At 41.0% G+C, this 17621-nt stretch overlaps 1 protein-coding gene across 1 annotated transcript in view; it reads right to left on the bottom strand.

The window, feature by feature from the left end:
* Window positions 1–17621, bottom strand: part of col8a2 (collagen, type VIII, alpha 2) — a 43179-nt gene that overhangs the window by 5541 nt on the left and 20017 nt on the right. Inside the window, exon 2 of the mRNA XM_029442622.1 lies at window positions 4003–4194. Within this exon, the coding sequence (XP_029298482.1) occupies window positions 4003–4165 (163 nt within the window). The 5' untranslated portion in view covers window positions 4166–4194. The remainder of the gene's footprint in view (window positions 1–4002; window positions 4195–17621) is intronic.

Here is a 17621-nt window from a genome sequence, read left to right on the forward strand (position 1 = left end):
TGTTATCTACTCAGAAGGCAACACTGCTTCATCATCATGTAAGAATTAAAGATGATTGGAAAACTGGACTTTACACATTATTAATGGTGTCAGGCTTTTAAAAGAATAATATATATATTTATTATACTTAAATGTGTTATAATCATCAATCATTTAAAGACTGCACTAAATTAATCTATAATGATCCAGACACAGAAACACAGGAAATCTCTAGGTCAACCAAGTAGATTAAATGACAGACTGTGTTGTTGCAGCAGAGCATGTGCCAATGGACGGATTAGATACAGAGCAATTTCATTTTTTACTGTTGGCATCAATAACTTTTAATAAGCCACTTAAGTTTTGAAATGTCATTGTAAATATACAGTAGAGACAGTAAATGGAGCAGCTGCAAAGGCACTAAACAGAGAAGATATAAAGAATACACCTGTCTGAGAACATGTCCATTGTCAAGGAAAAACAATAGTGCAGGGCAGAAGGAATTAATCATGAATTAAGTAGGTATATAGAAGAAACATCTGACATCACAACATCATTACCTTGGAAATAAAATTATGGAAATTGTTGGCATCTTGAATTTCACAAAACAATGGGCTCACTTTTGTATATTTTGATCTGATGACCTTTTCCATCCATTAAGGCATCGTAATCTTTCTGACTCTTAAGGTTATTCAATATTTTTTTAACTGCATGTTCAGTGTCATGACCTCTCGACAGGTCTCCAATTCAAATATAAAACAGTATATGCTCCGGAGTTCAGCAGTTCTTACATAATAATACAATTGGGCAGGAATTCACTTTTCTGTCTTCCAGCTGACTTAATTGGGTTTGAGAGTGTCTGTAAAATGCAAATGTTTTGACTGAGGAAGTATGCCACATATAATAAACTGCCTCATTATTCTTTCCGAGCAGAGTAAAGCAGAACACAGCCAGGCCACAAAAAGCAGAAACACAAGCTTGGTCTGTAGAACACTACAATCACCCGGAGCCGATTTCAGACCGTTTGTTGCTTGCCTTATTTCAGCAGCGCCTTGCCTTTTATCTTACTCGTCTATGAAAGTCAGAGGCCAGAAGGCAGCTCACCTTGAATTCGAATTGAATTGAATTGAATTTGAAAGGAAAAGATAAATGACAAGTATCCATATATAGTTTGGATTTATGTCAAATAAAATTACAGTGAATCAAAGAATGGACCCCTGATGAGTACCGTAGCATTCAGTTCGGAAGACAATCTAAGGCAATTTATTTATTTCTCCTCATTTTATAACCATCTCCAAAAAACGCATTTTGTAATGCATGACCTCCCAAACCTGGGATCGGTCAACACACCTGCAGCTAAACAGCAACAAATTAGATAAGGGAAAACATACTATTTTCCCTTACTTATAACAAGCATGCTTGAAAATTCAAGTTCACATCCCCTAATGTAACCATAGACTACTACTTCCCCCTGCTGGCAGTTAACGAGAATGCAGCCTTTCTAAGATCATTATTAAAGACAATGAAGAGAAAAAGATTAATAATGCTCAACAGCACATGGGTTAAAGTATTGTATGTGGTGGATGTTTCTATGTGCAGTTTGCATGCGATAGGTGTGCATCATGTAGTTTAAAGTTCAAGAAGACCCTGAAGACCATTATATCTTTCATTCAAACACATTTAGGACTATTGTCACAAGGATTATCAGGAGATGGCTGCAAAACTGAGATCATCTTAAACCAAAATGTCAATTTTAACAATGAGGGGTTTATTTTTGTGGTTGTGGCCATTATTCTTATAGTTTCTGCTAATATTTAACCCTCCAACTATATTTCTAAAAAGCTGTGAATGCGGCAACGCTAGAAAAATGTAACATTCATTTTAGTATTAAAGTGTACACCCAATGTTAAAATCATTTGCTTACTGTCTGTACTTCCCGCTTTAACTTTGACCTATTTACCACACTGCACATGTTTTGTACAATAGTGAGATTTCAGGTGTGCTCACTTTTTCGCCCAAGATTGAATGGTTTTAGATAATAAATCTAGACTTGAGATATTGCCTATAAAAGCAAAGTGTGCCACCCGAAGCATTGTGTTCAGGTGTGTAATGAGCATTATGGCCTCAGCTTTGTTTGTTTAGCCACCCAGAGAAAGGAAATAAGGTGCTTCACAATTGAGAGGATATAATGGCTTCTTCATTACGTGTTGCCATGCTCTCCAAATACTTAAATTGTTGTTCCAAAAAACATTTGAACCGAAATGTATTGAACTCTGCTCTTGTAAGAGCAAACCTACAGGGGGACCCAAGCAAGCTTGAGGGGCAGTACTGACTCCTGTCCAGCTAAGATTGATACATAGCCTACAGCACAACTGGTAGCCTTGTTGTGAATTAAATGTCTTGCATTGAAACATTCGACCCATTTGTTGATTAGTCTTAACCTTTCTATTCCCCTGAACATCTATTATTAATCACATGACCACATTCTCCTCTCTGACCTACAGAGATCAATGTATTACACTCAATATGCATAAGTGTGAGATTGTGTAGCCCTGTTCTGTTTGTTTGATGATATACTTTTGTGTATTCTGTATAAAAACATGGACTTTTTTTACATCTTTGGAAAGTTGACTTAATTCATACATTTTAATATTACCCTTGATACAGTAGAACTTATGACAAATAATAATTGATAATAATAGATTCCAACGGTGCTGCAATGCAAACATATGACCACTAAGTGGCAGTAGAGGCATCTTATTCATATGAGCCACAGGGAGCATTAGTTTCACTCCTCCAAAATCTAAATCTTGTTTCTACCACACTTTCAAATCCCATTTATAGAAAGCATAACTTCTTTTAGCAAATCTTTGATGTTTCCATGAGGGAGTTAAAGGCATCGTTTCAACTCTAAATTTGCTCCAACTTCTGGAGTCTGTCTTTGTCGAACATCACATTATGGTACTGAAACGAAAATGTGCCCCCTCGTTTGCTTTGAAGAAGGGGCCTCTTTTAACACAAGGCATGTCTCATATGATCCATAACGTGTATTGGTAGTTAGAGTCAAATTTGATAATGATGGCAATGACAGCATGCACATTTCTTCAGGATGATTATCACCCCCACTTCCCTTTCCCAGTTCCCCCTCGCCTGAGCCTTTTTATATAATCTATTTTTATTTCCTTCACACTCTCTCCTTCATCCTGCAGCTGAAGAATATGTGATACACAATGGGGTAACAGCATCCAGATGGCAGGAGGAACCAATGGCCCAGTGGAGCTCAGCAAACAGTGGGCAATCAGGCCTCCATTAGGCCCCAACATGAGGAACTGCCAAATGCTGCTGGACCCGCAGGGCAACGAGACACACACTTCAGTGAGCCCTTTAACTGCCTGAAGAGCCACTCAACCAGAAGCACAAGTGCTCAAGTCTGTCCAGGGAGGGTCTCCATATCAATCACATCTTTAACTGCGATGTTGGAGACTTCTTAGGAAGTTGTTTTTATGTGTATGTCTCCGGGTTTAATGTGTAGTTTTGGACTTATGATCGACATCTTGCTCACTTCGGAAAAAAGTTACTTATATTATAGATGACCCTAACTTTGAGTCAGGAACTATTATATATATTTGTGTTTGCTTGAATTAATATCATAGACACAGAGACTCATTTGCCATGTGTCATATTTAAAAGGACCTCACTGAGGATCTCAATGATTTAGGGTTTAAATCCAGTGGTTGAATGTAACTACATTTCTCAAGTACTGTACTTAAGTACAATTCTGAGGTACTTGTATCTTACTTGAGTATTGATACTTTATATTTCTACTCCACTACATTTCAGAGGTAAATATTGCACTTTTTACTCCACTAGATTCCTCTGACAACATTAGTTACTAGTTACTTTTGACTATTTTTCAATGTTGAGATCATTAATACAACACACACACACACACACACACACACACACACACACACACACACACACACACACACACACACGCACACACGCACAGGGATTACTCACCAACATAATGTCCCTTGCCTTCTCTGAATGGGGGTCCAATAGGCCCTTTCATCATGGGCTGCATGTACTTCATGTGAGCAACGGGGGGATAGCCTCCAGCAAGAGCACGCGCCCCCAGCATCAGTAGCACACAGACAGGAGCCAGCAGCATGGTCAGCAGCATCCCAGGCTTCAGGTGTCACACACAAAGAACTGGAGAAACAAACGGAAGAGGAAAGAAGAGGATATTTGTTAATATGCTACAAAATCCCTTTTTAAATTTTTTTTTATCTTGGATTGGAGAAGCAGCAGTGTAATCATTTTTATCTTTTTGAAATCCATGACCTGCACAAGAGTATGATGGGATAAAGCAGAGGTGGAACTCACACACACAGACATAATGAGTCAAAGAACCGTACTGATGTAAGTTTTAGTGCATCCCAGCCTCATTTACTAAACACCACACATACTTATGTGGAAAAACACTTTATTTGAAAGGCTTGGAAGTCGCAAGGCACACAGTCAACTCCCCTTGTGAAACATGCATTTACTGTTTATGAGCTGAAATTAGTAAAGTACTCTACTACAAGCAATTTCAAGCAATGCACTGATATTAAATCTTTTTTTGCCGTGAGGATTATTTTCTAAGTTTTATTAGTTTGTCTGTGTATTATTATAAGCTTAGTATGTCGGAGCCAAGCCAGCCAGAAAACCAAGGAAGCCAAGGAAACCGAAGATATTATAAATGACATTTTATACGTCCAAACATGAGGTGCAAACACGTAGATATATAGCGTGTAAGCACATGCCTCTGCTCTCAGCAGCTGCACTGTAAGCACTGAGCATTTGGTTGGGTTAATATTTGGCTTAGATGCCCCGAAGAACCTGCGACAGACAGATCTGTTGACTTTAATTAACTTCAGGAAGAAATGACCATATCGCCCTCTGCCAAATATTTTCACAACCGTGGTCAGGTGCGAACAGGAAACCACCAGAGGACGGTGAGTGTGTTTGCGTATCATAAGTGGGCAACTGTAGGTGTCCAGGACCGGCTTTAACTCTCCCCTTCCTCTGCTCTCTTTGGACTGATGACTGTCAGGAGTTATTTAGTGATGATGTAGGGAGGCAGAATGTCATCTCAGCTTCAGCCTGCTCCTGTTTGAAGCCCAAAAATGTCACGCTTATATCAGGCGTGGAAATTGTGTGACTTGGAGAGAAAATGATGAACTGTATTCTGCAAGTTTCTCTCTATTAACTAGCCAGGAATTTGACTATGCTGCAAAGTCATATCAATAACAGGGATATGTGACAGTCAGCAAACCAAATGAGACCCGGGTTCATCCTCATCCCTCTGCAGATATGTATTGCGACAGTGTAAGGAGAGTTCCCTCTGAAAGTTTACGGCAGTTACTCAAACACGCATTGACATTTTCTAATTTGAAAATGATCTGACATTTTCTAATTTGGAAAATGACATGAAATTACAGACCGCAGTTAATTGGAAGCAGGGGTTGCGAGTAATCTGGGAGTTCACAGCAGGTTTCAACTCACACGTACTTAGAGAAAAGGTGCGTTCATTGCCACCATGTGTGCGCAGAGATGAGGTCTGTTTAACAGCTCTGCTTTAACTGACGTCTGTGATTGTTTAGCAGCCACATAGCTAGATAGTCAAATTCCTGTTTTACAGTCATTTACCAAAGTGTTTCTCTGGGTTTCTTGTCATTACTCATAAGTGTGTTTATGTGTTTGTGTGTGTGTGTGTGTGTGTGTGTGTGTGTGTGTGTGTGTGTGTGTGTGTGTGTGTGTGTGTGTGTGTGTCTGCGGTATCTGTTTATGCTTGTTTATGGAGTCTTTGCCAGGAACAAAAAATCAAAGATCACCTCACAAATGTTCACACCAAAGATGAATCTATGTAAAAATGAAGAAAGCAAATATGTTAAAAGAAATAAACATGAGAAAGAGAGAGAGAGAGAGAGAGCAGTATTGGTAGGAGAGTGTTTGCTCGTTGGCCGACTTGCAGGCTGGCTGGCAGGGAAGCTCGTCTGGTATGGGGGTCTGTGGTTTTGGTGCAGATGTAATTTAACAGGCGGCTCTGGATGCCCACCATTCTGCAGGCGTCGAACTCTCTCAAGAACTGGAGCACGCACACACTCAAACCCAGAAGTCGTGCATGAACAGGGATCAGGCACAGACAGTTCGGTTCACAGACCTCCACAATCTGTTTATCTAATGTTTTGAGTTCAAAAAGCTCTGCAGAAGTTGTTAAAAATATTACACAATCCTCTCTGGCTGGCCACCACGAGCCAGCGCTGGACCAAGACATCGTACAAGAACACCCACGTAACACAACACACACACTCTCGGTACGCATGAGAAAACAATATAGCTCTGGTAAGTGGTTACGCGGGTGTCTTGAAAATACTCAAACACGTTAACGTTCCCCCCCATTTTTCACATAAAAAATGGTCCATTCAAAACAAACCGTAACAAAAAAACGTGGGTTTGAGAGGCGAGCTGATATTGAATCAAAGCCTCCCTCCGTCATTTAACATGAGCAGCATCCAGAGTTACAATGAAAAAAGCCTCGTCTGGCAGGCTGAGTGACACTTTATATAAAACAGATTTAGCTGAAAAAAGAAATCACCACACACATTACGGTAACAGATCCAAAAATACACAAAGAAAGAAAGAGCGGAACAGAAAAGTAGCATTAATGAGGAAGTCAGGGAGAGTCTGACCCTCGGGTGTAAAAGGTCCATCGTGATATAGTCACCACTTTGTTGTTCTCACTTCCAGACAGCTGTAAAATAACTGTACTACTGTATGTCTGACATCCACATCCATGGACAGATGGATTGATGGGCCCCTGGACATAAACATAAAAAAGGCCCCCACCCTTGCTACATAGACACCACCCAGACTGAAAGAGAGGCTCTCTTTGTTTACTTTGTAGCTCTGTAGTCATTTTGTATCTCATTGATACCATTTTTCTTCTCTTAGTTGTTTTGCGTCTCTCTAGTCGTTTTGTAGTCCTTATGCACTTCTTTGTAGATGTTTTGCGTCTCTTTTCTTTGTTTTGCATCGCTTTTTGGTTGTTTTGCATCTCTATTGGGCTGTTTTGTGTCACTTTGTAGTCATTAAGTGTCTCTTTGTAGTCATTAAGTGTCTCTTTGTAGTCATTAAGTGTCTCTTTGTAGTCATTAAATGTCTCTTTGTAGTTGTTTTGCGTCACTTTGTAGTCATTAAGTGTCTTATTAAGTATCTCTTTGTAGTCATTAAGTGTCTCTTTGTAGTCATTAAGTGTCTCTTTGTAGTCATTAAATGTCTCTTTGTAGTCATTAAGTGTCTCTTTGTAGTCATTAAGTGTCTCTTTGTAGTCATTAAGTGTCTCTTTGTAGTCATTAAGTGTCTCTTTGTAGTCATTAAATGTCTCTTTGTAGTCATTAAGTGTCTCTTTGTAGTCATTAAGTGTCTCTTTGTAGTTGTTTTGTGTCCCTTTTTGGTTGTTTTGTGTCTCTTTGTAGTCATTAAGTGTCTCTTTATAGTTGTTTTGTGTCCCTTTTTGGTTGTTTTGTATCTCTTTGTGGTCATTTTGCATTACCTTTTGTGTCACTTTGAAGTTATTTTTCATGTCTTTGTAATTGTTTTGCAGGTGAACCATACTGTAAGGTACTGGTGTTGGTTCAAAACACTGCCCACCAGATCAACAATGACACTCCTCCGCACAGATAATACACAAAGTACTACAGCACGCTATACAAAATATTATAGAAAACCATCAAATTCAGCCTGAGATGCTCTTATGTTTTCTCGCGTTACTGTAGCCTCAGTATGCTGTGCAGCTATAACATGAAGGAAACAAAAACTAACATTGGATTGTCTTCTGTTAGCAGATACCGAATACAGACCCTTTCAGAAATCCAAGTCCCCACTGCAGTGGTACGGATTTGATTCTGACCTGCGGTCCTTTGCTGCATATGTCTCTCTCTCTCTCTCTCTCTCTCTCTCTCTCTCTCTCTCTCTCTCTCTCTCTCTCTCTCCCTCTCTCTCTCGCTCTCTACCCCTTTCCTGTCTCTCTACAGCTATCAAAAAAGCCAAAAACAAAATCCTTGAAAAAAAAGAAATCCACCAATGCCCACATCAAACACAAAGACACATGTTGGCAAGTGTACATACAGTACAACAAACACAGACATCCACTTTCCCATATCCAGCACACCTCATAGATCTGTCTCCAAACCACCTGGTAACCAGACATTCCCGAAGCTTGCAGTCTTTCTCGAACATGTGTTGGATGTTGCATTTTAACAGAGCCGAAATGCTAATCTGCGAAGGCTTCGGGCGGCCAAAACAGACTCAACAGCCTCCAAACCCAAACTCAGCAGCATCTCAAGTGGCCTGCTCAGACAGGCAGAAGAGACACAGACACCGCGGCAGAGTGCGAGCCAAGCACACATTTCCTCTAACTGCTCCGTCTGCCCCGCTAATGAAATCAACAGCGCCGGGGAGGTGAGGTTGAAGGTGCTATGCCTCCACTTCCTTTACATGTGTGGATCCAGACTGCCAGGCATTTCCTAAATCATGTGCCACAAAGAGACTATAGGTACGCCAAGTGTGAGGATTCTGTGTCATGGAGGGAAGAGGAGGCGGTTGTTTCTGCGGTGAACATTTGAGCCGCTCCTTGAGTGGAGGAATCATCACCTGAACACCATGTATCATGCTTTTATAAAAACACCAAATGGTTCAACAACAGCCGAGGTTCGTGGTCATTAGATAGTTTGGTTACGACCACAGGTCTCGCAGAGAAATGCACTTAAAACCTGACCACGTATTTTAGCTGATTCCTCCAATTCTGACAAACCTGAGCCACAACCGTGACAATAACCATTCCTGACTCACCATTAACCCACATGGGTGGTCAGCTTTTATAAGACCACGGCCATTTTCTTTTACCATACTCTCTTCTTGTAAATTCAGCAAAGCAACTCTAAACTTCCCTTTTACAGCTCGGACGAACTTCCAGCTTCCAGAGAGGAAGACAGGCACACTAAAAATAAACTAAATTCATACACCTGTGGTTTATTATTCAATCCGTAGTCTAGACATATGAGTATTTGCAGTAACTACACAGGCATCTGCAATCATTAAGCAAACTCTTAAAACATACACAAACAGGCCAACATATTGCTAAGGTATCACTTCCAGACAACACAGAGCTCCATAGAACATTGACTTGTGTGAACGCCTTGCTCGACACCAACATTAGAGATTGAAGAGAAGACAGATGAGGGAGAAAGGGTGCACTGCAGTTACACAACCTGCTGGCGGCCACACAGTCTGAGGATGTGTGTGTGTGTGTGTGTGTGTGTGTGTGTGTGTGTGTGTGTGTGTGTGTGTGTGTGTGTGTGTGTGTGTGTGTGTGTGTGTGTGTGTGTGTGTGTGTGTGTGTGTGTGTGAGGGGCAAAGGAAATTGTGCGTGTGGGGTTTTACTGAGAGAATCACCTTCTTCTGAATGAGGTAATCCATCTTTCAGCCTGAGTGGCACTTGGACCATTACACATTTCCGGTGTCAGCTCACTGCATAATATTTGAGTAGTGGTCACAGTTTTAGGTGGCTTTGAACGCACCCTGTATTACTCAACACTGTGCAAATAAGCCTTGGGGTATGGTGTATGGCTGTTTCCATAACGTGTCCTTGTGTGTGTGTGTGTGTGTGTGTGTGTGTGTGTGTGTGTGTGTGTGTGTATAAAAGTGGCCACAAAGCTAATGCATTTATGAATTAACATTAGTTACCACCAGCTGGAAAGTGTGTGTTGAAGGTTTCGTTTGGTTGCTTCTCAGGAAAATATTGTCCCTTCTGTGTCACCACGATAAAAGCACCTGTGTTCTCTCTGCAGTGTTTACTCTGAATCAATAGTCAATTATACAAGCGTCATTAGAAATACTGTAAATTATTATTTCTAATGTCGAGACATGATGCACACTGTTTACATTTCTACTGTAACATGCTGATGCATATACATTGGTGAATAGAGATTTACTCACATACAAGTGCACATAAACGTAATATTACCACACTAATATACACGCTAACTAACCTCAAATGGACTCTTACACGACCAACGTATGTGCACTCCCCTGGGTGGACTTTTAGTTCCACTTAAGGGAAATCTTAATGCTGCAACTAACAATTATTTTCATTATAGTGACATTAAGTTTCTTAAGCTCAAAGTGATGTCAAATTGCTCAAAGATATTTAGTTTATGATGTCAAAATTCCCATATAGATTAATGTGTCGATATTTTTGGCGATGCAGTTAATATTACTATACGTGGCTGGACAGTTAACTTGTGAAAACTGTTTAAATGTATCAGAAGAGAGACGATGATGAGCTTCGAAGAGCTCCACACAAAGCCAGCACACCTCTACCATCTTTCTCTCTGTGGGTAGTATTAATAATGATGATATATATCTGCACTGGAGATGACACTAATATGACACTTTCACTTGCACATGCAATGCTTGCCTACTCAAGCGCAGGTGCATGCGCATACAATCACATCATATTCTTTTGAGAATCTGTCCCGCCTGCCTGTGTGTCTATCATCTGTCTTGCTTGTTGTGTTCTGTTGAGGTTCCCTCACGACACCATGACAGATTGTGCACCCTTGGTATTTCAAATGTATCCATCTTAATGTGAATGGGAAAAAGCAAAATGGAAGGTGACAGTCAAAGATTAACCAAGGGTAAACTGAAGACAGAGTTGAAAAAAAGCCTAACTTTGCTTCAGGGAAAAAACCGTCATAAAATAGTTAAAGTTAAAGAGGACAGTCTCATCAATTCAGGAAATGGTACCCGTGGAGCTGGACTGTGTTTTACTAACATCCCTGGAGGTTGTAGCGGGTGAAAAAAGGGCTGATAGACGGTCGTATTGAGTTTATGCTGATGGAGAGGTTTAAGCGGGAACGAGTGCGAGTAAAAAGGAAATGGAGGTTGTATAAAGTGTGGGGGGTGAGACGGGTCGTGAAGAAAACATGGAGAGGGGAAAATGAGTGAAGAAGTCAGACAGAGGGTTTCCATTTCTTGATGACTTCATTCAGAGGAACACGTTGAATACCCCTGGGCACTTACCTAAGTGCAGAAGCAGACGTGCAAATTAGAAGATGGGGGATGATGTATCGTGCATATGAAAGCGTATGTGTGTGTGTAGTCAGGGGCAAAGGGGTAAAGCAATCAAACTGAGGCTAATTATTATTAACCTCTAGGACCATGTACAGTTGCATGTGAGTTTTAAAAGGGACCCTTATTTGCTCTTAAGCCCCTAGCAGGAACAGTTTTCGGCCAGTTTGGGCATACATTAAGATATATAAGCCAGTCTGGCTCCTCTGCTGTTTTACCGTTTCATGCTCTATCACCTCATCTTCCAGTGAAGCATTTCAGATGAAGATTAAGTCAAGGGAGATGGATTGAAATTCTGCAAAACGTCCAAGCTAACCCCTGACCTGTCAAGATGGCAGGTACAGTACGGGGGAGCTGAGAAAGCAGTCAGCAGACAGACACCGCTCTGCCTTTCCGACTGACCCGTCGGTGCACCTGAACTCAATATGAGCGGCTGATTAGGTAATCGAGAGGAAAGAGTAAAAGAAATAATCTCATAAAAGACGATCTGCTTTCACCTTTCCAGAGCAATAATTGTTCAGCAAGACAGGTCACTGAACACATCACCACCATCAAAAACGTACTGGATTTGTATCAAAATACTCAAATGACTCAAATACTAAAATGAGAAATGAATGAAAGGATTTATGGATTGGAAAATACAACCACCGAGGGATTTGCGTGTTAGAGGGCACTGTGGAGATGGCCTCACTTCAGAAGAAAAACTTTGAGGATATCCAGTAATATAATATAATCTTCTGCAAATCAGAACAATCCTTCTGTCTCTCCATGTCTCGTTGGTCTCGACCGGCAGCCTCGACTCTTCTCTCTCCCTCTCCTGTTCCTCTTATTCTCTCCTTCTTAAGCTTCCCGCTCTCCACACCGCTCATTGCTGATGTGAATACTTTTATTGTGTTCTGCAAAGGCCTAACCAGGCAAGGCATTTCTTTTTTCCCTGCAAGTCCACTGGTACTGACATAAACTCAAGTCTCTGTTATTCTTAATTAACATAACAGAAAATGTCTTGGGAGGAGAACAGAAAACAGCAAATGGGAGAAAGAAGGAGTGAGCGGGGACAACAAAGAAAACAGGAAGTAAAACTGACGCTTAGGTTTCCACTGTAGCACGGTACGTAGGCAGTTTACAATAATAACTGAATCAATTTCACGCAGATATGAAAGTCTTATTTTGTAGATTTCGTCGGAAAATGAGGACCGTTGGTGGCAGATTTTCAGGCTAGCTAGCTAGCTAGCGTAGGCCCATGTTAACGTATTTTGCAAAAGTATTCTTCACTTCTGCCAGAGAAAAGGACTTGAGGTTGAGAATTTGTAACATAATTGAAGCATAAGGGTACCTAAAGCACATTTGGTTGGGGTTACTTAAGTGTAGGCCTATAGTTATCCAAACAAAATAAGAGCAGGACTGTGCTACTATCGTTACTTTGAACTAGCCTCTTGGAGAGCAGAGTGAATATTATGGTCTACGTAATATACGTTCTACGTAATCTACGTACCCTACAAAAAATGGAACTAGTTAGCTAATGTCTTGCCCCAACTGTAGGTAGTATGCTAGTTAGCTTTGCATGCTAGCTTACAGCAGATAACCACAACTATTCACAACAATCCATTCCTTACACTTTGTTACACATTTGTTATACTTTTTTGACACCATAGCAGACACCGTATTCCAAACGGTTTTATTAGAGTCCCCTGCGTGATGACATTTAGAGATATTCAAGGCTCGACAGGCCAGACGTGCCTAAGTACAGTTGCTATGCTATGATTGGACAATCACTGTTTAGGGGCAGAGTTGGTGGTCAAGTTTTCAGTAGTTGGATAGGATTGTGTTGTGCAAGATCAGGGATTGGATGCAGTACTTGGTAGGGCTCAGTCTGTGTTATGTCTTCTGTTTCTGTGCCATGTCTCCAAGTAGCTGTTACCTTTCTCCCTTCACTGGGTGGGTGGCTTTGCTTCTGCCAGAATGGGGCCTCTGAAATGTGCAGCCGACACACAAGCCAGAGAACACACAGAAAACTGACAACAATGAGACAAAGAAAAGAGCTCAAAACAAGCCACCGCGCAAATTAATCATGATTTTCCTCACAAAGGGGATTTGCATTGAGCATTTTTCGCAACATAGCTTCGTTATTTCCTGGCTGTGTGTCAAAATATCCACGGTGGCAGTTCATCCAAAGGCAAAGCTGGCTGTGGCGAGGAGTCAAGACTGTGGGGAGAGTGTGTGCATGGGTCTATTTACGATTCAGTGCTCTGAAGGTGAGAAATGTTCTGGGGCGCTTAAATAAGGCGACTAAACCCGGAACAATCGCACAGCATCAATTGTTCCATTCTTTTTTGCCAAGACTGGAAAAAATCCCAAGCTGCACGTAGCTGGGGCTAACTTCCAGAAGGGAAAAGCCCAGAAAAGTCCTCCAGTCGTCTGCTTCTATCAAAGGACTCCACAGTTTGACACTCCATGAATACACTAAGCTAATACAGATCACAGTGTCAAAGGCTGCCACTGTTGGAGATGGAGGGAGATGGAAACCTGTGTCAAGGGACGGTGGGAAGAGGAAGAAAAAGAGGAAAGCGCCTTATTGACCGTAAACGAAATTGAAACAACAGTAGGGGAAGAGAAGCCATGAAAGAGACGTGAAGTCATTACGACAGGCAAAAAAGAAAGACCGGGAGATGGAGGAGAAAAAAATGAAAGGGGAGCAGAAAGTAAAAGCTTTAGCTTTTGATCTCCCTGTTGACCCGCTTCAGATGCGTGCCCCGCCAATCATCTCACACACTCCTTCCGTTGGCAGCCGAAACAGCTTCACACGTACATGCACACGTCGCGCACACACAAACACACACATCAGTTGGCAGCAAAACAGAGAGGCAGGCCCATTATTCTGTCCGAAAAGTTGAAAAGGGGAGAAAGAAAGAGAGGTAGAAGGGAGATTATAATTTAATAAGGGGCAGGAAATCTTGGTCAAATCCCCCTGAAGGATCTGAAATGCCTCCGTGCTGGAGGCTACTGGACTACAGACTGACTGGGCTCCATCTGAATGGGCTTCACTGGCACAGGCAGCAGGGCAGACGACCAAAAAAGCACACAATAGACCAGGAAGAGAGAAATTCCAACTATTCCATGGTTTGGAGCCATATTCCTAGACAAAATATTGAACTAGCAACATGTAAATTAATTGTATCAGCTGCGAGATTTCTGCTGGATCCACACTGATGAATTTACAGTTAGCATGTAAGTGAATAAGGCTCAATGCCCAAACGTTCAAGAAGCACTTTTATATTTTTGTCTCCTTTCCATTGCTGATTTACAATTCCTCTTATGTCTTGTCATGGTTGTGTTTTGTTTGTCAAGTATTTCTATACTGGTATCAAATGTTGTATTCACGCGAGCAGCCATACAATAACTTTAGCCAAAACTTTGACTTCAATTTTAAGAAATATCTTTTTAAAGTCTCTGCTAAAAAGACCCGACAAAGCATCTGGTGCTCAATTTTAGAAGCACAAAAAAGAGAAATGGCTGTTGTTGGCTGGACTAGTAAACTCTGAGAACTGCAGTGCAAAAACAGAGCTGTATTGACCACTTATTACCAGCGATGCCAACAGTGGATTTTCACTTAAAAAGTGAGACTCTGTAACTTTTGTTGGCCAAAAGTAAATGGCATTAACGGGATAATAGCACACTAAATTTCCATTCATTGGGGAAGCTTTTTTGGCCCCTCCCTAATTGTCACAAATGGTGGTAAGTGGTATGTCACAGTTGTGTTCAATATATATTTGGTACCCCTATTTAAAATGGTCTCGAACCGCCACTGTGTTCTATTAAAAACATATTCCATAGATGACCTGACTGAGAGCGAGTGGAACAGGAGAACATGATGTGTTTACTACTAGTTTTACTTTTGTGATAAAACTATTGATATTTATCTGTGACATGCTAAGACTACATCAGCCAACGGACTCAGTAATGTCAGTAACAAAGAAATATCTATTTGAAGTCATACCAGTCGAAGTAACATCGTAGCAGCAAATCCCTTCAGTGTATTCTGGAAATGAGCAAGAATGGGTCTTATTACTTCTCCCTTTCATTCCTAGGAAAAAAGATTGTGTTTTTCTCTTTCAGTCACTCTTTCAGTCACATCAGGGAAATTACTCAGTAAGTGACACAAGAAAGCCACCAGCTTTGAGTAACTGCAATTGCTAAAGCCAATGCGAAGCCTGAAGCGTCCTCTTGACGGTCTACAATAAAAAGGATTGACTTAATGCAATGTGGAGCTAGCAAGTAAACTGTTGTTGCTCGAGGACTCAGACAGTGTGACACGGGGCCATCAGAGGATGAGGATGACATAAAGCGATGCTGTGAGCTCTTGGACACCATCGCAATTATGTTGCTGTCTTGCCAATAGTGTGCGGAGGCAGGGGTTAGTGTTGTGTGTGTTTGTACTTGGGAGTTTATACAACACTTAGCAACATCGAGGATATCAGGTCACACAGGTAGTGCATCCTCCTCCTTCACTCTTCTACGAGGGAACAGGGACATTTGCTGAATCCCTCTTTCCTTGGAAATCACTTGCCCCCACTTCCACCTCATACTATGTTTTAAATGGAAATTCATCGGACACTTTGAATCTAAGTTAAAGGACTATTAACTGTTCATTGGCCCCTGTGTGATTGATCCCTTTAAATGCTGCTGACCCCAGCAGTCTCTAGACCTAGAGAGCCCACAATGCACCTCAATGCATATAAACCAGACCACCAGCATACAGTGCATATCCTCCTCTGACTGTGGTCGTCGCTGAAGCCCACCCCACCCATCAGGCTCAATGCAAGTCTTTATTAGCTGCTGGTTAAGAGCGCTGGCTGTGTAAGAGGACCCTGCCAGTTCACACCTCCCATAATCCACCGCTGGGCTGTATAAACATGGCTCTCTGAGAGTGTGTATAACATTATGTCTATATCATTTTAAAGATGGTGTTAGTATGATTCAGAGAAACGAAAAAAATTAAATAAAATGTAAGATGTAGGGACGCCCTGTTGAGCCCCATTCTCTTCTCTACCAATTTCCTGTCTATCTGGACAGAACTATAATAAAGGCAAAATAGCCCAAAGATAATTAAAAAAAAAAAGAAAAAGAAAAGAAAAACAGTGAGGTTAAAAAAACCACACAAGTCGCTGGACAGGACAGGAAACAAATACTTGATACCCAGTCATCCCTCACATATAATCGTTGAAAAGTTTTTTTTGCAGGGTCAACAGAGCCGTGCCAGTGGAACAAGCATGTAATAAGTGGGACTTCTACAGTGCAGTCATAATCAATCTGCTTTTCTAGTATTAAACACATAAAATAAGCTATTTGGCTGCTGACGGGCCCCCACGGTGTCATGTTCAAACTGTAAGAGAACCGAAGTATAGAGTGGGCTCTCGCCAGGCCTTATGAAGGCTACAAGAGCCACCAGAGAGCAGCACAGGTCAGACCAGACCGTATTAGGAATCTTTGGGAAGTGGTAGATACTCAGGAGGGGAGCATGACAAGTGGAGGACTGGGATCCTGCCCATTCCTATCCACACTTCTGCATGTTACTGGATATGTGATTTAGAGTCTGTATCACTGTGTGCCTGCAAGTCATACACACTTACTGTTCTGTACATTTAACAACATATGCATATTGCATAGTATAACCACAATAAAGCAATTACAATATTCTTTATTAATTAGGCTGTTGTGTTGGATTAGATATAAGGTTTTCAAGTATGTATGCTCTTGTTGGACTGCCAGATTTATTTGAAGGTAAAGAGACATTTTCATGTTGAAGTTGTACACTAGATGAAATATCATCTATAATATAATACTGTATATTGCAAGTTCATGTAACTATTGGAAGTAAAAAAGTCTATTTTGCCATTTGTTCCTGTTGAAGACCTAAATCTTAACTTTCACTTTCAAAAATGACTATACATTTTTTAAATAAAGAATGTATAAAAGAAAGCTGGAAATTGTAGTTTTGTGCATTTTCTTTTTTGAGGTTTGAGACTACGAGTAGCAAAAGTAATATAAACCTTTCCGTATGGAAGTAAATCATGTTCTCCAGGTCAGTCGTCAGGCCAACATGAAAACTCATGACAATAAACTCTCAAGAAAAAAGAAAAAAAGCCGAGCAACAGCCAACATAATCAGTAGAATATCTGAAACCCTATCTGGATTATTTATAATCATTAACTGAGATATTTCCTGATTTTAGACAGAAGACAAATTGGACGTGCTTGTTTGTTAATTTGTTCGCGATGCAGTACGGCTCTACGGGCCTGTTTGTTAAATATCAAGGAAGGAAAAGGAGACAGCTGACTGTTGGTTTGCCAAAAGCACCGCGTCTCATTTCAATAATCACACTCTGAACACGGAAAAGAAGGAAACAAAACAAGTGGCTGAATGAGATGCACAAACAGAAAGACCAACGCCAATATAATGGACTC

This window comes from Cottoperca gobio, chromosome 11, assembly GCF_900634415.1.
Source record: "Cottoperca gobio chromosome 11, fCotGob3.1, whole genome shotgun sequence".
NCBI lineage: Eukaryota > Metazoa > Chordata > Actinopteri > Perciformes > Bovichtidae > Cottoperca > Cottoperca gobio.